At 40.0% G+C, this 24,797-nt stretch overlaps 2 protein-coding genes across 2 annotated transcripts in view; one reads left to right on the top strand and one right to left on the bottom strand.

Annotated features, from left to right (window-relative positions):
• Positions 1-433: 433 nt before the first annotated feature.
• LOC127424936 (negative elongation factor E-like) lies at positions 434-9,788 on the bottom strand. Its single transcript, XM_051670503.1, has 11 exons — positions 9,660-9,788; positions 9,323-9,409; positions 6,964-7,033; positions 6,729-6,874; positions 6,455-6,529; positions 6,133-6,170; positions 5,788-6,032; positions 1,420-1,564; positions 1,247-1,301; positions 896-998; positions 434-772 (listed from the first exon to the last, which is right to left on the bottom strand). The coding sequence occupies exons 2-11, from the start codon at positions 9,395-9,397 to the stop codon at positions 699-701; spliced, it is 1,026 nt and encodes a 341-aa protein (XP_051526463.1). The 5' UTR covers positions 9,398-9,409; positions 9,660-9,788; the 3' UTR covers positions 434-698.
• Positions 9,789-9,888: 100 nt separating this feature from the next.
• The window catches only part of LOC127424934 (helicase SKI2W-like), a 30,393-nt gene continuing 15,484 nt past the window's right edge, over positions 9,889-24,797 (top strand). The window contains exons 1-18 of the mRNA XM_051670500.1: positions 9,889-9,987; positions 10,265-10,386; positions 10,538-10,659; positions 10,759-10,876; positions 12,069-12,183; positions 12,575-12,649; positions 12,734-12,787; positions 12,886-13,043; positions 13,193-13,363; positions 16,025-16,170; positions 19,582-19,728; positions 19,815-19,899; positions 19,996-20,102; positions 20,235-20,381; positions 21,967-22,063; positions 22,175-22,387; positions 24,406-24,516; positions 24,610-24,721. Coding sequence (XP_051526460.1) covers positions 9,975-9,987; positions 10,265-10,386; positions 10,538-10,659; positions 10,759-10,876; positions 12,069-12,183; positions 12,575-12,649; positions 12,734-12,787; positions 12,886-13,043; positions 13,193-13,363; positions 16,025-16,170; positions 19,582-19,728; positions 19,815-19,899; positions 19,996-20,102; positions 20,235-20,381; positions 21,967-22,063; positions 22,175-22,387; positions 24,406-24,516; positions 24,610-24,721 — 2,113 coding nt within the window. The 5' untranslated portion in view covers positions 9,889-9,974. The remainder of the gene's footprint in view (positions 9,988-10,264; positions 10,387-10,537; positions 10,660-10,758; positions 10,877-12,068; positions 12,184-12,574; positions 12,650-12,733; positions 12,788-12,885; positions 13,044-13,192; positions 13,364-16,024; positions 16,171-19,581; positions 19,729-19,814; positions 19,900-19,995; positions 20,103-20,234; positions 20,382-21,966; positions 22,064-22,174; positions 22,388-24,405; positions 24,517-24,609; positions 24,722-24,797) is intronic.

The raw sequence follows: 24,797 nt of genomic DNA, 5'->3' as shown, positions 1-24,797 counted from the left end.
ACATCTGGGATGGCATGAGGGTGAGTAAATGATGAGAGAATTTTCATTTTTGGATGAACTATCCTTTAAGACAGTTGTGGGATCCCACTCAATCTGATATAATGTTATTGCTTGTTATTGTAATAACAAGCCAGTCTACTTACATAATAATGCATGCCACAGTATTAGTATATATACGCTTGCGGCAAAACCAGAGCACAGCAGGTCTGACCTACAGCTCATTTGATCAATGCCAACTAATGCTCTGCACTGATAGGGGTAAGCAGAGCTCTCCTGTAAATGAGCACACTCAAAAGCTAGTGTTCAGATTTGCCTGCTGAAGCTAGTAAAAACTGAGAAAAAAGAGGATTATAGTTTGCAAGACTCTGAAAGACCACAGCACATAACAGGCTTTTCAGATTGACCTTATTGTTAAATGTTGCCCCACACAAGCTAATGGAAAAGTTTATTGATTTATTTATTGAACGCAACAACATAAGCCATGACTGAGTTAAATGTCTAGCTACAAACAGTTTGTTGAGTACTCCCAATACCTTTAATTACTTCAAAACTCAACAGCCGATCATGCTTTTGAAAAGTAACAGATTTACTTATTGTCCCAATTCAATGAAAAACAAAAGGCCTGCTGTATATAGCCAAAAAGCTAATGCTGGTTTTCTACCAGCTTAGCTAGTTTATACATGTTGCTAACTGTGATTTCAAAATAAATCTTCGCTGTAGACCACTTGGCTCCGTTTGTCCCTGTATGAGCCCTTGGCACTGTTCTGCACAGCTGTGATGTAGAAGACGAAGAAAGAGAAGGAATAGAAAAGCAGACAAAAATAGAAACAGGTTAGTCAAGGGTGAAACACTCAGCCTGTTTGACAGTTTCTTCCTGTGAAATGTACTTATTTACCCAGAGAAGCCCAGACAGATTTCCCTGTGGCAGCATCAAGCATGGGCTGCTTCCTGGCAATGCTGACTTTGATGTTGACATCACCCACTGTAGTGCCATTCAACTGAGAGCAGAGAAAGAGTTGAAAAACAAGGACATTTAGGGTCGGAGTAAATTAAATGCATATTCCAGGTTAATTACAACTTACCCTCTCGATTACCACAGAAAATGTTTCCACAAACTGCAAGAACTAGTGTTGATTAAAGAAAAATGTGTTGTGTTTAACCTGTAATATTCCTTTGATAAAGATGGCAGTGAATGTGTAGAATATGGGCCCTTTTGGAGTTTGTAACAGGTGGTTGAAATACTCACCTCTGCCACGGCCTGGTCTGCTGACTCCATCTTTTCAAAGGTAACAAAGGCACAGCTGGTAAGTGACAAGGACAAAAGGGGTAAAAATGGTGTGAAAATTGTATGGTCCTATTACCTCCTCTAGTCAATGAGACCTTTTCCAAATCGCAAAAAAGGATGAAAATGAATCCTACTTGCGTAAAGAGTCCATTGAAAGGTCGATAATGTTGCCATGCTGAGCAAAGGCAGAGCGCACGCTTTCCTCCACTAAACCTGTGCCGTAAACGTACACTGTGTTTCCCTTCCGCATGCCTCTGCGCTCCGGATACGAGTCTGAACCTGTACAGCATTAAAGAAGATATTTAGGACTTCAGATTTTCCATTCGAAAATGAAAATTCTGTCATTACTTTCTCACCCTTGTGTCGTTCAAAAACCGCATGCTATTGTTTTTTCCATGGAGAACTGTGAAGAATGCTCACAGATCATAGTGATCCTGGCTGTCAATCTTCAAACAAATTACCATAAAAGTAATCCATATGCAGGGGCGGATTATGACTAGCAAGGGCCCCGGGGCCAATTTTCTTTTAGGGCCCCACTGGTCCAATTATCTAGTTGAGATCCATGCAAAATACATTTTCATTGATTTTATTTCCTTTAAATACAGATTTATTCAAACACACAGCACGGATGTGGTAAAGAAACCGCTCAACCGAAACGTTCGCTGAACTGTTCTTAAAGAGACAGTACCAATGCAAACTCAATGTAAATACTACAAATAATGCATACAAAAAACAAGAATGTGACAAAATGTGTATTAAATGTGTACATGTGCATATATTTAAAGGGGCAGTAATACATTATGAAATATGTTAACTTCATCAAACACTTTTAATATTGAAGAATTTAACAAATAGGCACCTACAGCATCTATGCATGGGTTTGGTGAAACTTGGCAGAGTTTAGGCAGTTCTAGCTCACGCTGTGATATCTTTTCTAACTCATCTGAATTATGGTGTGTTCCATTTAGAAGTGATCATCCCTAAACCCTCTTTCCTTCAACGACTTTCCCCTCCAATGTGAGAGCTTCGAAGGGCTGAATGGTGTGGGGCTCAAAAATAGTGGTCATTTGGTCATTTTATTGTAAATTCCTTTTGGAACGACCTTACAGCTTGCCTACCATTATTATTCTTCTATCAAAAAAGCCTTGTGAAGTCATCGTTTAAGCCAAAATCCCCTAGACTACATCACATTGACAGAATGTTCAAATAAGCTAAACGTCTGTTTTTGAATGTTCGTGATTTCAAACTTCAGCTTTCAAAACCTATACACAAGCCCTTTAATCAGCTTTAAGATGCTCTCTTCTTTCTTTCTTTCTCTTACTGTAACTGCTGTAAACATTTCTAACTTGAAGAATTTAAAAGTATTTTAAACTTTCAGACAAGGTTTTGTCAAACCAACATTATAGTCTGTATCAACAAACTTTATGTATCTAGATATAATCAGACTTTTGTACCACACAAAATAAAAAAAATCATTGTCTACTTTTTCCCAACCACCTAAGCCCAGTTATTATTTGTTACAAATGTTTTTGTTTGACAGCACTTTTCAAACAAAGCATAAAGCTCAACCCTATAAAGCCAAACATATGAAATTTGTAAGCAAGCACATGTTGCTTTAATTCAGTAAATACTAATTTTGAAATATCAGTAACAATATAAACGTTATTGATAATAATTTTACTTTATCAAATTCAGCAAAAATTTCACATCAAAAAGATGAGTGCATCACAATATGAAGGTAGCCTTTTTGGAAATTATATTACAAGGTCTTCTACTTCCAGAAGAGCATGGAAAATTCCACCAGGAGGCAGTAGACTTCTAGTGCATTGCATACAACCGGGTTTTCAGCTAAGTTTTGCTCATGTTGATGATGTAGAGGATTTAGAAAGTCTTGTATAAAATATGATACGTGCAGCATTAAAGGGTTAAAGAGTGGCTCAAAAATTTAATTATAAACGAAGGCAAAAGGGTCCTATATGAGGGCTAGGGACCCTCGTAGTCACAGGGCCCTATTGAGGGGGCCTTTTATAAGCTGTGGGGCCCACCTTTTCAAGCGTATATAAACATCTGTTTTCAAAGTCGATGGGCCGCGAGACGTTGCACTGGCCCCATTGGCCCAGTCTGTAATACACCTATGTCCATATGACTCATGTGTTGTAATCCAAGTATTCTGAAGCCACACGGTAGCTTTATGTGAAAAACAACTGAAAAATAAATTTCAGTCATTATCCTGAAATAATCTTCCCATTTGCTATAGCTGAATGATTAATCGAACTAAAACTGGTATCACAATACGACCCAGCGGGATTATCAAACCGCATGGGCAGTAATTTAATTAAATATATCATCTTAATGTGCTGTTTATTGTTTTGTCTGTAATGTGTAGTGCCTTCTTTAAGGGATAGTTCACCCAAAAATGAAAGTTCTCACATCATTTACTCACCCTCATGCCATCCCAAATATGTATGACTTTCTTCTGCTTAACACAACAAAGATTTTTAGAAGAATATTTCAGCTCTGTAGGTTCATACCATGCAAGTGAATGGTGACCAAAACTTTGAATGTCCAAAAAGCACATAAAGGTTGCATAAAAGTAATCCACAAGACTCCAGTTGTTAAATCCATATCTTCAGAAGCAATATGATAGGTGTGGGTGAGAAACAGGTCAATATCAATCTCCACTTTTACTTTCACATCTGAAAGTCACATGTGGTGCCTGTTTAGCTTCACTTTCACATCTGAAAGTGAAAGTGGAGATTTATAGTTAAAAAGGACTTAAATGTTGATCTGTTTCTCACACGACCTATCATATTGCTTCAGAAGATATTGATTTAACCACTGGAGTCTTATCGATTACTTTTATGCTGTTTTTATCTGCTTTTTGCACCTTCAGATTTCTGGTCACCATTCACTTGCCTATAGAGTACCATGGACCTACAGAGCTCAGATATTCTTCTAAAAATATTCGATTGTGTTCTGCTGAAGAAAGAAAGTTATACACATCTGGGATGATATGAGGGTGAGTAATTGATGAGAGAATTTTAATTTTTGGCTGAACTATTACTTTACATGTAAAGGGGGTCAGTGAATTACACATGTGTTTTCATTGGTTTAGAGTGGTTCTGTGCTCGATACACACAAATTGTATCTATCAGGTGCCCCAAGTGTTAGGTCGAGTGTGCTAACATGCGCTGAGCGCATTATATTGACAATTTTGTAAATTGCACATTCGCATAATTTCACATATGTTTGGCCTCTATAATTTACTATACAAATCTAAAATAACCTCATGACACTGGGTTTTTGTGGACAGAAAGCAATAAGAGAGCATTTCATTGCATTAAAAGACTGTTGTCAACTCAACTACAAACAAGAGAAACTTCAGTTTTTCACAGCAGACAGATGCAGTGTGATTTTGATGTTTTTTCCCTCTGTGTTTCAATATTTTATTTATTTAGTTTGGTTCTTTTAGAGAGGACACAAGTGTTAATATCCTTTCTAGAACAGTATTTCCAGTTGGCAAAACATGGTTTAAATTTGGTTAAAAGGAATCACTTATGCGTTTTTTTATTTTACATATTGCAGTTCAGATCGCAATCACAATATTTTATTTTTTTATTTTTTCTCCCAATTTGTAATTCCCACTACTTAGTAGGTCCTCGTGGTGGTGCGGTTACTCACCTCAATCCGGGTGGCGGAGGACAATTCTAAGCATTTTATCACATGGCTCGTTGTGCATGACACCGTGGAGACTCACAGCATGTGGAGGCTCATGCTACCCTCTGCAATCCATGCACAACTTACCACGTGCCCCATTGAGAGCGAGAACCACTCATCGTGACCACATAGCGGTTACCCCATGTGACTACCCTCCCTAGCAACCAGGCCAATTTGGTTGCTTAGGAGACCTGGCTGGAGTCACTCAGCACGCCCTGGATTCGAACTCGCGACTCCAGGGGTGGTAGTCAGCATCAATAATCACAATATTTTTCAAAATAATTGCAATAAGATATTTTGATTTTTCAGCACTACCCTCTGATCTAAATCGCGCTCACTTTCAATTTACATATGGCTCCTTTAGTCGCATCACGTCACTGACACCAAAAATCATTAGATGTGTCGCAACCGAACACGGCACGTCAGACTGAATTTTCCTAAAGGTGAGCCACAGCAAAGAGGAAGATTTGCAGTGAATAACACAAAGCTCCATACAAAGCTATCATATGGCTTCAGAGGACTTAGAATACTGCACACGAGGTGCATGGACAACTTTTATGGAGCTTAGCAGACATGGTCACTATTTCCAGTCACCGTATGAAAAAGAGGAACATGTACATTCTTTCAAATGTCACCTTTTGGGTTCCACTGTAAAAATAACAACATGCAGTTTTGGAACAAAATGAGGGTGATTATATAATGACAGGATTCTCATTTTTGGGTGAACTACTTTTCAACATCAGTAACAAATATTAAACAGTGTATTGCTGCACAGATTAACTTACGTCTGTAGGGCCCATCCCTTTCTCGATCTCGATTTTGATCTCTGTCCCTGTCTCTTTCTCTGTCGCGGCTCCTGTCCCGATCACGTTCGCGTTCTTTGTCCCGGCCTCTTTCACGGTCTCTCTCTCTGTCCCGTTCTCTGTCACGATCCTTCTCCCAGTCCATCTCTTGCTCCCGCTCGCGCTCAACATCTCGACTCGATGACATTCCTCCTTCATCCTCACGAGAACGATCTCCAGTAACAAAACTATGAGAGGACAGAGAAAAAAACAGTCTGAACTATGACTGCAAGAAAAATTTGCATGTGTTTACAGTATTATTTTCTATACTGAGCTTGGCAGTCTCACCATTCATACAGCGATTTCCTTTGGACTCGTTTACCAGACTGCAGAGAGAAGATACAACAAAATGATGTGCACAGTCAAGACTAGTCAAGCACAACAGCCAACAGTTTGGTTAATGAACTATTTTATATGCTGGAGGAATTCTTTATTGTGATTAGTATTATTACTAAATGTAATTATTTATTGTACATAGGTGTATTTTATCTTATTGCCATTGCCACTACTTTATAAAGCAGTAAGCCTCAAAGGCGTGATTAGAACAGTGCCTAAGAACTGTTGAAAAATGCCTCCGGTGGTTTATTTCTACAGTATAAACCAACTTTACATCGGGAGGTTCCTCATCTGTGGAGACACTCCTCTGAAATGGCAGGAACGCTGGGGCAGGACCTTTCTCTGGATCCTAGGAAAAAAGGAATTACAAGGTTAACTTTATGCAAAAGTTGAAAAGCAAATGTCAACCTGATCATGCTTCACCTATCCATTTGCATACTAATGAATGGAAATATGAATATACTTCATAAATATGAAGTTCACTGACAACAACAACAGTGCAAACAGTTTACTACTAAAGTAATAATGAGGTGAACAAGGTCTTTTGCCTTTAGTTTCCCCTCAAGTGTTCTAGAGCGCTTGAAGCCGGAATTCTTGTTTTCTGATTTGATGGCACTGATCGCTCCAGACTTGATAAGCATTTTCGCCTGCTCTGTCGCTGTCGCCGTGTCCACCACCGGCTGATCTGACAAGGCTTTTCGGAGAGAGAGGTCATTTGAAGGGCATCAGTTTCATGCAAACATATTTCAGGAACATCTGGAAAATTTCCAGAGATTGACTTACTGCGCTTCAGTCCAGTCTGACTCGTCTGATTGGTGGAGCTCTGTTTCTTTAGAGCCAATAGGGCCTTTTTCTGCAAAACAGAAAAGAGAATAGACAATAATGCATGTATGGTAATATGGAATGTTTACATGCTGCTGTTAGTGATTAAAAAGACAACATGTAGCCAAGATGTAGATGTAGCCACTACGGATGTGCACGAGTAACTGATTAATCGAGTACTCGTTCAGCTTTAAATACTCGACTAGTAAAAACACTATTCGAATACTGTCAGTTTGATTTTCTTTTGTGCCTTTGCCTGCCGTGGGCAACAATGAAACTGCTTTCCTCACCTAAATCTTGCTGTTACACCCAAAAGTTCACCCAAAAAGAAAATTCTGTCATTATAAAGTGATCATATCGCTTCAGAAAACTTGGAATGTGTGTTTCTATGTGTGAGTGCAAATGAAGTAGAAATAAAAACTAAATAAAAATTTGAAACAATAATAACTCTGGTTTTAATGACTAACACAGCTTTCACTTTCTTTAGTCTATGTTTGAGTGGAGGAGAAAAAGCAACAAATAATTGAAATGCAATAAGAATTGTGTTTTGTCTTCATACACCTAAAGCATATGCTTTCATTCTGAAACCACTTTGAAGTCTGTTCAGCTGGAAACTAATCATAAAATATGTTTTTGAGGTGTTTTTGTTACATTTATATTGACAAATGTTTTTCTTAGTTGTGAAAGTAAAAAAAGCTTAAAATATTGATGTTGAGTTTACAGTTACAATGTTTATTCAGATTCATGAACAGATTCATTTGGACTGTCTTGAGTCAGACTCTGCCCCTTTTTGGACTCGATTGTTTAAAGACTCAGACTCGACACGGACTCTGCCTGTTAAGGACTTGGTCTTGAGTCTGACTCTGCCCCTTTTGGACTCGGACTCGATTGTTTAAAGACTTGGACTCGACTCGGACTCGGCCTGTTATGGACTCGGTCTTGAGTCCGACTCTGCCCCTTTTGGACTCGGACTCGATTGTTTAAAGACTCGGACTCGACTCGGACTCAGCCTGTTATGGACTCGGTCTTGAGTCCGACTGTGCCCCTTTTGGATGCGGACTCAACTCGATTGTTTAAAGACTCGGACTCGACTCGGACTCAGCCTGTTATGGACTTGGTCTTGAGTCCGACTCGGCCCCTTTTGGACTTGGACTCGATTGTTTAAAGACTTGGACTCTGCCTGTTATGGACTCGGTCTTGAGTCCGACTGTGCCCCTTTTGGACGCGGACTCAACTCGATTGTTTAAAGACTCGGACTCGGCCTGTTATGGACTCAGTCTTGAGTCCGACTCTGCCCCTTCTGGACTCGAACTCGACTCGATTGTTTAAAGACTCGGACTCGACTCGGACTCAGCCTGTTATGACTCAGTCTTGTGTCCGACTCGGCCCCTTTTGGACTCGGACTCGAATTGATTGTTTAAAGGCTCGGACTCGACTTGGACTCGGTCTTGAGTCCGACTCGGCCCCTTTTGGACTTGGACTCGACTCGATTGTTTAACGACTCGGACTCTACTCGGCCCGTTATGACTTGGTCTTGAGTCCGACTCGGCCCCTTTTGGATTCAGACTCGATTGTTTAAAAATTCGGACTCTGCCCATTCTGGACTCGGACTCGATTGTTTAAAGACTCGGAGTCCACTCGGACTCAGCCTGTTATGACTCGGTCTTGTGTCCGACTCGTCCCTTTTTGGACTCAGACTCGACTTGATTGTTTAAAGACTCGGACTTGACTCAGACTCAGCCTGTTATGGACTCGGTCTTGAGTCCGACTCGGCCCCTTTTGGACTCGGACTCGACTCGGACTCAGCCTGTTATGGACCCGGTCTTGAGTCCGACTCGGCCCCTTTTTGACTGGACTCGACTCAATTGTTTAAAGACTCGGACTCGACTCGGCCTGTTATGACTCGGTCTTGTGTCCGACTCGGCCCCTTCTGGACTCGGACTCAACTCCGATTGTTTAAAGACTCGGACTCAACTCGGCCCGTTATGACTCGGTCTTGAGTCCGACTTGGCCCCTTTTGGATTCGGACTCGACTCGATTGTTTAAAAACTCTGACTCGACTCGGACTCAGTCTGTTATGGACTCGGTCTTAAGTCTGACTCGGCCCCAACTCAATTGTTTAAAGACTCTGACTCGACTCGGCCTGTTGTAACCTGGCCTTGAGTCCGACTCGGCCCCTTTTGGACTCAGTCTCGATTGTTTAAAGACTCGGACTCGACTAAGGTGGACTCGAACCCAGCAGTATAGCCTAGTAATAACCATAACTACAATATATATAGTAAATGTCAACTGGTATAGTAAACATGGTACCAGATTTCACCTTTTTCTTTAACTTGGCATATTTCTTCTGCAGTGCTTCTTCCTCATCTGTCAGTGAACTGGGAAATATCGCCATCTCACTGGATCTCTATGCAGAAAAACAATAGCAATATGTTTTAGATGTAGCCTGTGCCATCTTCAAACACTGCATACAAATGAAAGTCGTACACGACGATAATAAATGTAATGTAAACCGTGAAAATCAATGAATCGACACCAATCAATGAGAAGGAATTTGTTATCAGGATGTTATGATTCCGTTCCAACTGGCTTTTAATAAACGTTCATTCAATAAAATGCGCTTCATAGATTAAAAGCAGCACTTTGTATGAAATTACCTTATATTCATATGATCAGTTTCTGGGAATGAGTGGCTCGCTTGACGCACTAATATGACGTCATCTGATGTTATCCGACGGGCTGAACGGCTTCAAAAATTAAATTACAAAATTTGGTGATCTGTATTTGTCTGCATTGTGTAATAAAAGTTTACTTAAAAAAATTAACCTCAAATGTAACAAACTGACCACGATATTATCAAGAACAAAGTGTTAAAATAAAATAAAAATAAACATCTTCCGTCGCTGTAATTGTGCGCAGCTTCCTCCTGAACTGAAATTTCACTGTGATACTGAAGAACTGCAGAGAGTGAAATGGACAGAATAGGTATGAAAATATATAACATAAGTAATAGTTTGCTTTGAAATTTGCAATTCGGTTTGTGCCTGTTTGACTCACTAAAGGTGGTATGACCGGCCATTAGTACAGGATCTCAGCTGCTTTCTGTTGTTTTAATCGCTAATATGACAGCCAGCTCAGCAACTTCATTGTCAAACTCAATATGACAATAATTTATATCTTTTAAATATGTGCATGCTAGTTTCATTCTGGCCTGACTGTTATTCCAGTGGCACTGATGTACTGTTGTTCCTGCCGTTTGTAGATTTGCCCCCAGTGGGTCCAGATGATTTGCCCCTGTCTCTGCTGGAGATGGGCTGCTCTGGGAGATTTGAGCTCATCACACACCCACTGCCCAAGAATAAACCCCTGCCTCCACAGAGCACAGTACATCATTCAATTATACTGAAAATATTATGTGTGGTTTATGAGTTAGTTCATTGTTGGCTCATGTTAGCTAAAATATGCATATTTAAAACATATTCTACTTGATATTTATATTATATGTCAGTTTGTAATATTTTGGCCATCTTTTCAGCTGCCCCATGGGCTACCCCCCACCTGTCTGGATCTGAAAACAGAGGTTGAGAAGCGTTTTCTCAGAGATCCTGCTTGGCTCCCCATACATGATGTGGATGACGCCTTCAACAAGTTCCTCAAGTAGGAAACTCTAAATGTTCAGAAACGGCACCTTTCTATTGTCAAACATGTCACATTCTTATGCTTGATCAATTGTGGCTCTTGGAATTTGTCTCTCAGGATTAGTAAGAGAAATAGAGAAGTGGATTCTCTTCTGCACTGCTCTCTGTCTCCACTGCACTCTGGTCTGTCTGTAGTCAGAGACCCCACCACCGGGATGCTGCTGGATTTTACTGAGGTAATGTGGGAAAGCATCTGTAACTCTGGAAATGCAGTCTAGTACAGCTTGGACTAACAAAGAGTCCTTGTGGTCTCTTTAAAGGTGGTGTGTGTAATTAGTTCAATGTTTTAAAGGATAGTTCACCCAAAAATGTAAATTCTCTTATCATTTACTCACCCTCATGCCATCCCAGATGTGTACGATTTTCATTCTTCTGCAAAACACAAACGAAGATATTTAGAAGAATATTTCAGCTCTGTAGGTCCATACAATGCAAGTGAATGGTCCAGACCTTTGAAGCTTCAAAAAGGATATAAAGGCAGCATAAAAGTAATCCATCAGACTCCAGTGGTCTTCTGATGCGATATGATAAATGTGGGTGAGAAACAGACCATAATATAACTACTTTTTTACTGTTCATCTTGCCATTGCAGTCTCTAGGCACGATCATGATTCAAGCTCAATTACAGTGAAAATGGAGTTATATTTTGGTATGTTCTCACCCAAATCCAACTGGATCACTTCTGAAGATATGGATTAAACCACTGGAGTCGTATTGATTACTTTTATGGACTTTTTGAAGCTTCAAAGGTCTGGTCACCATTCACTTGCATTGTATGGACCTACAGAGCTGAAATATTCTTCTAAAAATCTTCATTTGTGTTCTGCAGAAGAACGAAAGTCATACACACCTGGGATGGCATGAGGGTGAATAAATGATGAGAGAATTTTCATTTTTGGGTGAACTATCCCTTTAAGACTTTCTCATCCCGCTGTAAAGATGATTTGTGTTTCTCCTATCCCATCTTAATATGCAGAAACAACTATGTGTTGTAAACCATTCATCTGTTGTTTTCCCCCAAAAGTGGCTCTGTGGCGCTATCAAAAATTCCTCTGCTTGTTTTTGCAGCCCGACACAGTAACATTGAGTAAACCAATGGCATTTGTTTGGGGCGGGACTATCTGTTTTTTACTCAATGGCAGACGGGGGGTTACTCAGGAAAGCTGTTTGAAAACAGCCATTATTTGTGCTAGTTTGGTGCTGCTAGTGGCACCAAAATGACACACATCACCTTTAAAGTTTTTTTTTTAATGTGTGCAAGGACATCATAGCCTCAGAGTCATTAGCCACATTATAAACATTTTTAAAAAGTAGGTCATGTATTTTATAATGTATACTGTTTAATGTTGTTGTCTGTCATTCTGTCAGGTGTTATTAGAGGACACAGGGTTATCTGCGAAGAATTCACTCTCATTACAAAGACAGCCAGGACCTCCATCAGAGAGCCTTAGAGGGAGTAATACAAACTACCCATTTTTGCCAGGTACTGTAGCTCATATTTTGATAAAAAGGTAAGACTTTACAATAAGGTTCCATTAGTTAACATGAGCTAACAATGATCAATACTTTTAGAGCATTTGTAAATCATAGTTAATGTTAATTTCAACATATAGTAATACATTTTAAAAATCAAAAGTTGTATTTGTTAACATTAGTTAATGCACTATGAACTAACAATGAACAATTGTGTTTTGATTAACTAACATTAACATATATTTTATAAATGCCATAAATATTTTGTTAATTGTTTGATACCTAATGCATTAACTAATGTTAACGAATGGAACCTTATTGTTAAGTGTTACTAATAAAAAATATCACAAGTATCAGTATAGAAATGTCCCTGTTTTTTAACTCTGCTGACTGTTCAACAGCTGGAATGGAAGAACTGACATTAGAGCAGATAAAAAATAAGTCAGAAATGGAAGAGGACATTGACTTTGAGAAAGGTATGTGATCTGTCTTGATCGTCATTGTCACAGTATGGTTCTTTGTCTAGTGAAAAAACCGTGGTGGCTTTTTTCTCATATTAGATTTGTTGACTGTTCCTCCTGGACTGAAGGCTGGTATGGATTTTAGTGAGAAAGGTCTGATTTCATTATTACTTTCCATATGTGTACCATGTCTTTATCCCCCCTTTGGGTTGTGCAGTACTATCCAAAATTGTTCCTCTATGTGCCATTAGAAGCCAAAACCATGAAGGGTGAGGTGAACTTGCTGTCGCTCTTGTCAACGTTTGATGATGTCGTTGACACTCTGCCAGAGGAAAAAGAGGGAAATTCACAAAAAGAGGAGACCGTTAAACTTCCCAGAAGCAACAGCCTGGAGGACCTGGGAATTAAAGTATGCATGATTTTGATAAACAATTCTTAGCAAGATAATTACCGAATTCTTTTTCTGTTTGTTTTGTCAAGAAGCTCTTTTTGAACTCAGTAGCTTTTGGCAAAAGTTGGCATATCTTGTATAATTAAACATCTTTTTTTTTTTTTCAGGATTCATCTGTCTCTCCTTCTCAGCCTCCAGCAAACATGGTTGGTGTGACTGAACAAAAGAAAAAAACACAGGGTGAGGAGAAGGGAGACAATAAAAAATGGGCAATTCCAGTGGATGTCACCTCACCCTGTAATGACTTCTACAAACGCATCCCTGATCCAGCCTTTAAGGTATTGCCACTGACCCAACTGGAGTGTTGCAGACAGAACTGAAAGGGACAGTGTAACGGGTAAGGGATGGGTAAGGAGGAGGCGGGAACCGGCAGAACAGTCAACGTAAACTTTAATGACATAAACTAAACTTAAAACAACATAAAACAAACCTAAACACACACGCAGCGGCAGCTGTCTCTCTCGAACTGGCGTTTCTGGTTCCCCTTTATCTCCCTCTCCAGCTGATTGGTTGACTCAGCGCCAGCCGTGCACCCTTACGGCCCAGCCACACCCTCCTCCTCGTCAGACTCCTCCCCCGCCGGAGTGCCATCCAGACTGGCCTACTCCCCCCACCCCCGATCTCTGGAGGGGAGATGCTGCCCTTCCGGCTGTTTCACCAGCCGACGGTCCCGCCCGCTCCTGGGAACCTGGGGAGAGACGAGGGGAGTGAGAAGGGAGAGGGAAAGGGCGAGCGGGAGAGACACAGAGAGAGAGAGAGGAGTGAGAGAGAAAAACTTGCTTGCCAGTCCCCGGACATGCTGTCGCCTGGTCCTCAACCACAACCAATGACAGCCATTCCTCCCCGGGCGGACGGCCGCGGCTCCTCCCCTGGCAGACGACAGCGATGAGGACTCCATGACAGCGCATCCCTCCTCCTTCCTGGGTTTTGGTACCAGTGTAATGGGTAAGGGATGGGCAAGGAGGAGGCGGGAACCAGCAGAACAGTCAACGTAAATTTAAATGTTATAAACTAAACTTAAAACAACATAAAACAAACATAAACACACACAGCGGCAGCTGTCTCTCTCGAACTGGCATCTCCGGCTCCCCTTTATCTCCCTCTCCAGCTGATTAGTTGACTCAGCGCCAGCCGTGCACCCTCACGGCCCATCCACACCCTCCTCCTCATCACTACTCCCCCCCGCCATCATCTCTGGAGGGGAGACGCTGCCCTTCCAGCTGTTACACCAGCCGATGGTCCAGCCCGCTCCTGGGAACCTGGGGAGAGACGAGGGGAGTGAGAGGGGAGAGGGAAAGGGCGAGCGGGAGAGACACACAGAGAGAGAGAGAGGAGCGAGAGAGAAAAAATTGCTTGCCGGTCCCCAGACACGCTGCCGCCTGGTCCTCAACCACTCCTCCGCCCTCTGGCGAATGACAGCTGTTCCTCTCCAGGCGGACGGCCACGGCTCCTCCCCTGGCAGATGGCAGCGGTGAGGACTCCATGACAGCGCATCCCTCCTCCTTCCTGGGTTTTGGTACCAGTGTAACAGGTAAGGGATGGGCAAGGAGGAGGCGGGAACCGGCAGAACAGTCAACGTAAACTTAAATGACATAAACTAAACTTAAAACAACATAAAACAAACATAAACACACACAGCGGCCGCATGTGTCTCTCTCGAACTGGTGTCTCCGGCTCCCCTTTATCTCCCTCTCCTGCTGATTAGTTGACTCAGCGCCGGCCGTGCACCTTCACGGCCCGGTCATGCCCTCCTCCTCATCACAGACAGTTCACCCAAAAATGATAATTCTCTTATCATTTACTTATGCCGTCTCGTATGACTTTCTTCTGCGGAACGTAAACAAAGATATTTTGAAGGACGAATTATGTGTTTTGTCCATACAATGTAAGTCAATGGGGTCCAAAACTTTCAAGCTCCAAAATTGACAATTCTCTGATCATTTACTCACCCTCATGCCATCTAAGATGTATATGACTTTCTTTCTTCTGCAGAACACAAAGATTTTTAGAAGAATATTTCAGCTCTGTAGGTTCATACAATGCAAATGAATGGTGACCAGAACTTTGAAGCTCCAAATAGGATATAAAGTCAGCAGAGAAGTAATCCATAGAACTCCAGTGGTTTAATCAATGTCTTCTGAGGTGATCCAATTGGTTTTGGGTGAGAACAGACCAAAATGTAACTCCTTTTTTACGGTACAACTTGCCATTGCAGTCTCCTTGGCGATCATGATTTCAAGCTTGATTACACTTCCTATAGTGCCATCTAGTGTTCTGCACAGGCGTCAAGCACTAGGAAGAGTAATCGAGCTTGAAATCATGATCCTGCCTAGAGACTCGAATGGCAAGATGTACAGTAATAAAAGAGTAACATTTTGGTCTGTTCTCACCCAAAATCTATTATATCACTTCAGAAGACATAGATTAAACCACTGGAGTCGTATGGATTACATTTATGCTGCCTCTATGTAATTTTTGGAGCTTGAAAGGTTTAGACTCAAGTGGCTTAGAATGTATGGACAAAAACATCATACATTTGTTTGTGTTCTACAGAAGATAGAAAGTCATGCGAGTTTAAGATGACATGATAGTGAGCAAATGATGAGAGGATTATCATAAACTATCTCTTTAAAGATCAAAAATTGCATTGTTTACTTGCAAGGTTGCAGTTGTGCACATGAGCTGTGTCAGTTCACAAAAACAAGAAATCTGATTACGTATTTAAAAGATGACATTAAAAGCAAAAGTTACTTAAAAAAAATGTGTAAAACCAGTTTTACAGAGATATTGTTAGAAACATGTCTAATTAGGCACCATTGTCATAGTTGAACAAAAACAAGTGCAGTGTTTTTTGTTTTGTTTTGTTTCCAGAAAAAAAAAATGTTTACATTTCTTTATTATTCTTTTTTTAAATTTTTTTTTTTTGCTCTCTTTGTCAGTATCCCTTTGAGCTGGATGTGTTTCAGAAGCAGGCTATTCTCCGTCTTGAAGCTCATGACTCTGTGTTTGTAGCGGCTCACACCTCAGCCGGCAAAACTGTGGTGGCTGAATATGCCATCGCACTCTCCCAGAAGCACATGACCAGGTGTGTGTGTGTGTGTGAGTGTGTGTTAATCCTGGTTGCAAACAGGATGCAGAGTAATAATTTGAATTTGAATATAAGGAAGTAGAATTAAACAGACTGAAAGTCAAAGAAATTCATGAAACTGCTGTAAGTTAAATTTTTCAGTATGAATTACCCATAAGCATGTTATCATATACACAATTCCAGAAACAATAGATAAAACTGATAATCAGCATTTGAAATGCCACCTATAGAAATTTGTATTTAATACAGATTTATTGTATTTAGCTTTTAATGTATGAAAATTAAACTTGGACTAGATAGATAGACAGACAGACAGATTATATATACATTAGGGGTTGGTAAAAATATTGATTTTCCAATGCATTGCGATCTTCATTTGAACGATCTCGATATCAATTCTTAAATCCCAAGATAGATCTTTTACTCTATTCGCAACCCTCTACAATGAAAGGAAATGACTTGCAATTGCAACCAAATTTTGAGCTATGTGACTAAAAATGTATATATGTGTCTGACTGGTAAATGTTTAGATTTCACTCACCAGTGATTGTGTATTATAGTGGTGGTATATTCAGCAGCGAGATCCACTTAACCCATTTGTCATTTAATAATGTCTCTTTTAATACCCTTTCTATTCTCTACAGTCAGTAGTTGACCAAAAACAACAAAAAATAAACATTTAATTCTAATCACGCATAGCAGGGATGAGATAAAGTCACTGGAGTCTGTCTCGTTAACATGCGCTCATTTAGAGACCCTCTTTACAGAACTGCCGGTTTTCTTAAAGAGACAGTGCCGGTTTTTAACACGTGTTCAACAAATCAATACCTGTAAGTACCTGTAAATAGTACATATTGTGTAATTAAACAAAAAAACATGTTACATTATAACTGAAATATACCCATTTGAATCGATATTGAATCTAATCGTAATCAAATTGAATAGGGAAATCTGTATCAGTACCTTATATATATATATATATATATATATATATATATATATATATATATATATATATATATATATATATTTACACACCGATCAGCCACAACATTAAAACCACCTGCCAAATATTGTGTAGGTCCCCCTCGTGCCGCCAAAACAGCGCCAACCTGCATCTTAGAATAGCATTCTGAGATTATATTCTCCTCACCACAATTGTACAGAGTGGTTATCTGAGTTACCGTAGACTTTGTCAGTTCAAACCAGTCTGGCCATTCTCTGTTGACCTCTCTCATCAACAAGACGTTTCCATCCGCAGAACTGTCGCTCACTGGATGTTTTTGTTTTACCATTCTGTGTAAATTCTAGAGACTGTTGTGCGTGAAAATCCCAGGAGATCAGCAGTTACAGAAATACTCAAACCAGCCCATCTGGCACCAACAATCATCCATGCGATTTATCTAATCAGCCAATCGTGTGGCAGCAGTGCAGTACATAAAATCATGCAGATACGGGTCAGGAGCTTCAGTTAATGTTCACATCAACCATCAGAATGGGGAAAAAAATTGGAGAATTGGTAATATATGTACCATTTTTAAAGAAAACATGAGTAAGCAGGCAAAACACATTTCTTTTATTTCTTATGGGATTCATATTCAACTGTAAGTTATAACAGAATGGCACAATCATAAAACAAAACATGGCAAAAAAGGAAAAAATGAAATGACCTGTTCAAAAGTCTGCATACCCTTAGTTCTTAATACTGTGTATTGCCCCCTTTAGCATCAATGACAGCGTGCAGTCTTTTGTAATAGTTGTTTATGAGGCCCCAAATTCTTGCAGGTGGTATAGCTGCCCATTCATCTTGGCAAAATGCCTCCAGGTCATGCAAAGTCTTTGGTCATCTTGCATGAACCGCACGTTTGAGATCTCCCCAGAGTGGCTCGATGATATTAAGGTCAGGAGACTGTGATGGCCACTCCAGAACCTTCAACATTTTCTGCCGTAACCACTGGAGGGTCAATTTGGCCTTGTGCTTAGGGTCATTGTCATGCTGGAAAGTCCAAGAGCGTCCCATGTGCAGCTTTCGTGCAGAAGAATGCAAATTGTCTGCCAGTATTTTCTGAGATTCTCCGTGCCTTTAGAGCTCACACTTCCCCAAAACATCAGTGAGCCACCACCATGCTTCACAGTGGGGATGGTATTCTTTTCACTATAGGCCTCGTTGACCCCTCTCCAGACAAGCTCTATTTTGGTCTCGTCACTCCAAATTACAGTGTGCCAGAAGCTGTGAGGCGTGTCAAGGTGTTTTTTGTGGCATTGGTGCAGTAAAGGCTTCTTTCTGGCAACTCGACCATGCAGCTCATTTTTGTTCAAGTATCCTCGTATTGTGCTCCTTGAAACAACCACACCGTCTTTTTCCAGAGCAGCCTGTATTTCTCCTGAGGTTACCTGTGGGTTTCTATTTGTATCCCGAACAATTCTTCTGGCAGTTTTGGCTGAAATCTTTCTTGGTCTACCTGACCTTGGCTTGGTATTAAGAGATCCCTGAATTTTCCACTTCTTAATAAGTGATTGAACAGTACTGACTGCCATTTTCAAGGCTTTGGATATCTTTTTATATCTTTTTCCATCTTTCTAAAGTTCCTTTACCTTGTTACGCAGGTCTTTTGACAGTTCTTTTCTGCTCCCCATGGCTCAGTATCTAGCCTGCTCAGTGCATCCACATGAGAGCTAACAAACTCCATGACTATTTATACACAGACACTAATTGCAATTTAAAAAGCCACAGGTGTGGGAAATTAAACTTTAATTGCCATTTAAACCTGTGTGTGTCACCTTGTTTGTCTGTAACAAGGCCAAACATTCAAGGGCCATTTGGGTGATTTCTGTTATCATTATGATTTAAAAAGGAGCCAAACAACTATGTGATGATAAATTGCTTCATGTGATCACTGTCCTTAAATAAAAGACATATTTTCAAAATCAATGCCAAAATTTCACAATTTCTCCCAGGGTGTGCAAACTTTTGAGCATAACTGTGTATGTATATATATATATATATATATATATATATATATATATATATATATATATATATATATATATATATGTATATACACACACACACACACACACATAAGAATCTTTAGAAATACTAATTTGCGTTATGTATTGTTATAAAGTTACCTGAAAATAATGAGGTGGACATTTTGTGGCTTTGTATGGCAAAATTAAAATATTTTTTTGACAATTTTAAACTTAGTTTAGAGGAATATGTCATTTGAGAACAAATTTATTCTACAGATAAGAAATTAATAGGCCAAATTAGTCTAATTAATGATGTAATTATTTATGTTTTGTTGCTAAACTTGTGTTGGACTAATGAAACTCAGTTGTGTTCAAAAAGTCCACTGTGTCATACATTTCTTCAGAATGTCCTAACATGGTTATTCTTCCTGATAGGACGATCTACACATCCCCCATTAAGGCCTTGTCCAATCAGAAGTTCCGAGACTTCAAGAACACATTTGGTGATGTGGGGCTTTTGACTGGAGATGTGCAGCTGAACCCAGAAGCCTCTTGCCTGATCATGACTACAGAGATTTTAAGGTCACTATGTTAAAACGGCTTTACATTATAGTTATTTCGTTATCCATTAAAAGGCGATGTCAATCAGTCTGTCTTCCTCCTAACAGGTCTATGCTCTACAATGGATCAGAGGTCATTCGGGACCTGGAGTGGGTAATTTTCGATGAGGTTCATTACATCAATGATGCAGAGGTGATGAACTCTCTTTATTTGAATGTATTTCAGTTATATTTTTTCTCTTCACTGCTGTCATTTCTCATATGAATGGACTTTGTCTGGTTTCCTCAGAGAGGTGTGGTGTGGGAGGAAGTGCTCATAATGTTGCCGGAGCATGTTAGCATCATTCTGCTAAGTGCCACAGTGCCCAACTCTGTGGAGTTCAGTGAATGGATCGGGTGTGTGTCTTATCAAAGCTATTCAGTACTGGACAGCCCATTAAACCAAGAACACAAAAATAATTTTACAATGCTTTGTGTAGATTGTGGAGTTTTACACTTCTCTGTTCTCTTTGCTCTCTCTATCGTCAGTCGTATGAAAAAGCGGCCCATCTATGTGATCAGCACTGTTAAAAGGCCCATCCCTCTAGAACATTATCTCTACACAGGCAACAGCACCAAGACTCAGAAAGAGCTCTTTCTGTTGCTGGATGCCACAGGAAACTTCATCACCAAAGGGTAAGTTAAGCCACAGGTAGAATACATTTCTCATTAATTAGAGATGTTTCACACTGTCTCTTAACCAGAGTGATGTGATAAAGCAACACATACAGTGGCAAGAATTAGCTGTTTTTCTGCATTAATTGGTCATAAAATGTGAAATCATCTTCATCGAAGTCACAAGAATAGACAAACACAATGTGCTTAAGCTAACAACACACAAATTATAATCTTTCATGTCTTGATTGAACACATCCCATTAAACATTCACAGTGCTGTGGAAAAAGTAAGTGTACCCTTGGATTTAAAAACTTGTCGATCCTTCTTTGGTTGCAATAACCTCAACCAAGCGTTTCCAGTAGCTGCGTATTAGACCTGCACAACGTTCCGAAGGAATTTTGGACCATTCTTCCTTACAGAACTGCTTTAGCTCAGCCATATTAATAGGATGTCTGGTGTGAACGGCTCTCTTGAGGTCATTCCACAGCATCCTGCTGCATCACTCAACTTCTACTGAGCTTCAGCTGACATTATCCTGTAGGATATCTTGATTTTTTTTATTTTTCCCTCAATGATGGCAAGTAGTCCAGGCCCCGAAGCAGCAAAGCAGCCCCAAATCATGATGCTCCCTCCACCATACTTCACCGTTGGGATGATGTTTTCATGTTGTTATGCGTTGCCCTTTTTACGCTATATATAGTGCTTTGTGTTTTTCCCAAACCAAGTTGGAAAGCAGCGGCTTCCTTTGTGGTGTTCTGCCATGGACACCATGCCTGTTTAATGTTTTCTGTATAGTAGACTCATGAACAGAGATGTTAACCAGTTCCAATTTTTCCTTCAGGTCTTTAGCTGTCACTCAAGGGTTCTTTTTTTACCTCATTGAGTATTCTGCGGTGTGCCCTTTGATTCATCCTGGCTGGACGGCCACTTCTAGGGAGAGTAGCCACAGTTCTAAATCGTCTCCATTTATACACAATTTGTCCAACCATATACAGATGAATATCTAAGCTCTTCCAGATAACTTTGTAGCCTTTTCCAGCTTTATGCAAAGCAGCAATTCTTGATCGCATGTCTTCTGAGATACCTTTTTTGCGAGGCATGGTCCACGTCAGTGGATGCTTCTTGTGAATAGCAAACTCAAAATGTTTGAGTGCTTTTTATAAGTCAAAGTAGCTCTAACTCACACCTCCAATCTTGTTAATTGGATGCCAGGTTTGCCAACTCCTGATGCTAATTAGCTTTTGTTAATGCCATTACCCTAAGTTTCACATAATTTGTCCAACCTACACTGTGAATGTTTAAATGTTGTATTCAAGAAGTACAAGAACAATACAATAATGTGTGTGTTACTAGTTAAAACAGATTGAGTTTGTTCATTATTGTAACTGAGATGAAGATCAAACCAGATTTTAAAACAAATTTATACATAAATGCAGGTAATTCCAAAGGGTTCACATACTTTTTCTTGCCACTGTAGAAGTCTTAAAGCTACATCAATGAAAACAGGCAGTTAAATTCTAAGAGAAAGGGTCATTACAGTATAGCAGTAGTTCTTGATTTACATTATAAATGGACTTTTACATTCAAACAATGTACTATATAGCTACTATGCTGCAGTGGAGGCCAAGAAGGAACGTACAAGTAAACATGCACAATCTTTTGGCACGAAGAACGCATCACAGAACACAACAGCCAGTCAGGTCAGTGTCTTTGCACCTCTCTTTCATGAGGTAATTTCCTGCCAATAGTTAACACCTCAATCTATCCACAGATGCATCAGTTTTACCAGTATCCTCCTCTTGTTTTGGTAGGATCGAGCAATATGGCAGACGCTCTTAAATTATCTGTCTCAGAGGCAGCAGACTCCAGTGGTGGCGTTCACATTCTCACGTACACGCTGCGATGAAAACGCACGATCTTTGACCTCTCTGGATCTGACCAGCTCCGTAGAAAAGAGCGAGATCCACTCCTTCCTCCAGAAGAGTCTGAGCAGGTTGAGAGGAGGAGATCGGCAACTGCCGCAGGTACCTGTGATTTCAAAGGCCAAAACTTAACAGAGAGCAGAATAACCGACAGCATATATAATGAAGTTAATATATACATTTTAGCAATATTAAAATAAAAGTAATTTTAAAGTAATTTTAATCAATTAATTTATCATTAAATAAAATTTAAAAAAAAATGCAAGCAAAGGTATAAGAGGTTGTGCTACAGTGTATTGTGAATATATGACACAGCTGTGCCTATAATTCTTTAGGCTGCGACTATATTCACAATATAGCATGGCTTTATTGTTTTTATAAAACTGAAGTATATTCCCATTCATATTTTACATGTTTTTGTACACCTGGGTGACTAGGAACATGAAATTGTTCAGCCATGACTTCCTTTTTCACAGGGGTATAAATATGACAATACACAAGTCAAATTCCCTTAATCATCCATCAGAATGGATAAGACCAAAGAATAAAGTTATGGTGTGCAAAAGGTTGTTGAGCTTCACAAAATGGGAAGTGGCTAAAAGAAAACATCTAAAGCATTGAAAATACCCATTTCCACCATCAGGGCAATAATTAAGAAGTTCCAATCAACTGGAGATGTTACAAATCGGCCTGGAAGAGCATGTGCGTCTATATTGTCTCCAAGCACGGTGAGGAGGATGGTTCAAGTGGCCAAAAATTCTCCAAGGATCACATTTGTAGCATTGCAGAAATTATTTGGGTCTTGGGGTCAGAAAGTCTCTAATACTACAATCAGACGCCACCTACATCACCACAAGTTGTTTGGGACTGTTTCAAGAAAAAAAAAAAGCCTCTGTTCTCATCCAACAACAAACTCGAGCGTCTTCAGTTTGCCAGACACTGGAACTTAAAATGGGACCGGATTCTATGGTCAGATAATACAAAAACAGAGCTTTTTGGCAGCAAACACCAGAGATGGGTTTGGCGCACACAGAGAGGTAGCCATATGGAAAAGTACCTCATGGCCACGGTTAAATGTGGTGCTGGATCTTTAATGTTGTGGGGCTGTTTTTCTGCCAGAGGTCCTAGACATCTTGTTTGGATACATGGCATCATGGACTCTATCAAATACCAACAGATAAAAAATCAAAACCTGACTGCCTCTGCCAGAAAGCTTACAATGGGCCCTGGTTGGATCTTCCAGCAGGACAATGATCCAAAACAAACATCAAAATCAACACAAAAATGGTTCACTGGGCACAAAATCAAGGTTCTGCCATGGCCATCCCAGTCTCCTGACCTGAATCCCATAGAAAACCTGTGGGATGAACTGAAGAGGAGAGTCCACCAGAGTGGACCTCTGAATTTGAAGAATCTGTAGAGATTCTGTATGGACGAATGGTCTCAGATCCCTTGCCAGGTGTTCTCCAATCTCATTAGGCATTATAAGAGAAGACTCAGAGCTGTCATCTTGGCAAAGGGAGGTTGCACAAAGTATTGAATACAACGGTGCCAATAATTGTGTCACACACATATTTGACAAAAATATTCATTTTTTGGTAAAACTTGTGTTGTGTTTGGATTTGTTTGATATCTGTTAGAGGTTAGATTTTTGTGAATATTTTGAAAGATCAAAAGGATAAACAATAAAGACATTTAGAGCCTTCTTTGCTCATATTTACCAAAGGTGCCAATATTTTTGGCCACAACTCTATTAGGTATATTCATTCATCCATCTGCTAAAAAATATAGTCCCTGACATAATAGAATGTTGCTATGCAGCAAAATTAATGTGACACGTTGAATTTCACATAGCTGTTACTGTATTGTTTACTTTAGCACAGCTGGAACCTGTAGTGACCAATCAGCATCCAGGATCAGAACTTTCCATCTTATACATTTATAAAATTTGATACATTTCTATCAAATATAAATTTAATAATAGAGACAAAATTGCTGAAATTAAATGAACACTTATTCAATAATCATTCAAAGGTATTTTAGAAAATGTGCATTAGCCATTGTCAAGACTTCTGTCACTATTGCAGTTTCAGTGTTTATCAGTGTTGTTTTGCCCTCAGATTCTGTTGATGCGGGATTTGCTAAAGAGAGGGATTGGCGTTCACCACAGTGGCATCCTGCCAATCCTGAAGGAGGTTATTGAGATGCTCTTCTCCAGAGGTTTAGTGAAGGTTTGTTTTATTAACGTTTTATTTTATTAATCTACAGTAACTCATCCTTGACTACAGAAAGAGTTGGCCACTAACGGTCTTTCTCTCTGTCAGGTGTTGTTTGCCACAGAGACATTTGCTATGGGCGTGAACATGCCCGCCAGGACTGTTGTGTTTGACAGCATCAGAAAACACGACGGCACTGGCTTCAGAAACCTGCTGCCTGGTAAAAACACTATTCAGCACTGTTGATTTCTGTTCCAAAACCTAATGAGCTGCCTTGTTGTCCTATTTAGGCAGCT

This window comes from Myxocyprinus asiaticus, chromosome 34, assembly GCF_019703515.2.
Source record: "Myxocyprinus asiaticus isolate MX2 ecotype Aquarium Trade chromosome 34, UBuf_Myxa_2, whole genome shotgun sequence".
Classification (NCBI taxonomy): domain Eukaryota; kingdom Metazoa; phylum Chordata; class Actinopteri; order Cypriniformes; family Catostomidae; genus Myxocyprinus; species Myxocyprinus asiaticus.
This window is presented reverse-complemented; position numbering and strand designations above follow the sequence as displayed.

Bases quoted from the DNA above. Each gene is read 5' to 3' on its own strand.
- LOC127424936 (XM_051670503.1), bottom strand. From the start codon at position 9,397: ATGGCGATATTTCCCAGTTCACTGACAGATGAGGAAGAAGCACTGCAG. The intron at 7,034-9,322 runs GTGAAATCTGGT...TCTGTTTTGCAG, and splicing joins ATGCCAAGTTAAAGAAAAAG to AAAAAGGCCCTATTGGCTCT. The intron at 999-1,246 runs GTGAGTATTTCA...CTCTGCTCTCAG, and splicing joins CAGACCAGGCCGTGGCAGAG to TTGAATGGCACTACAGTGGG.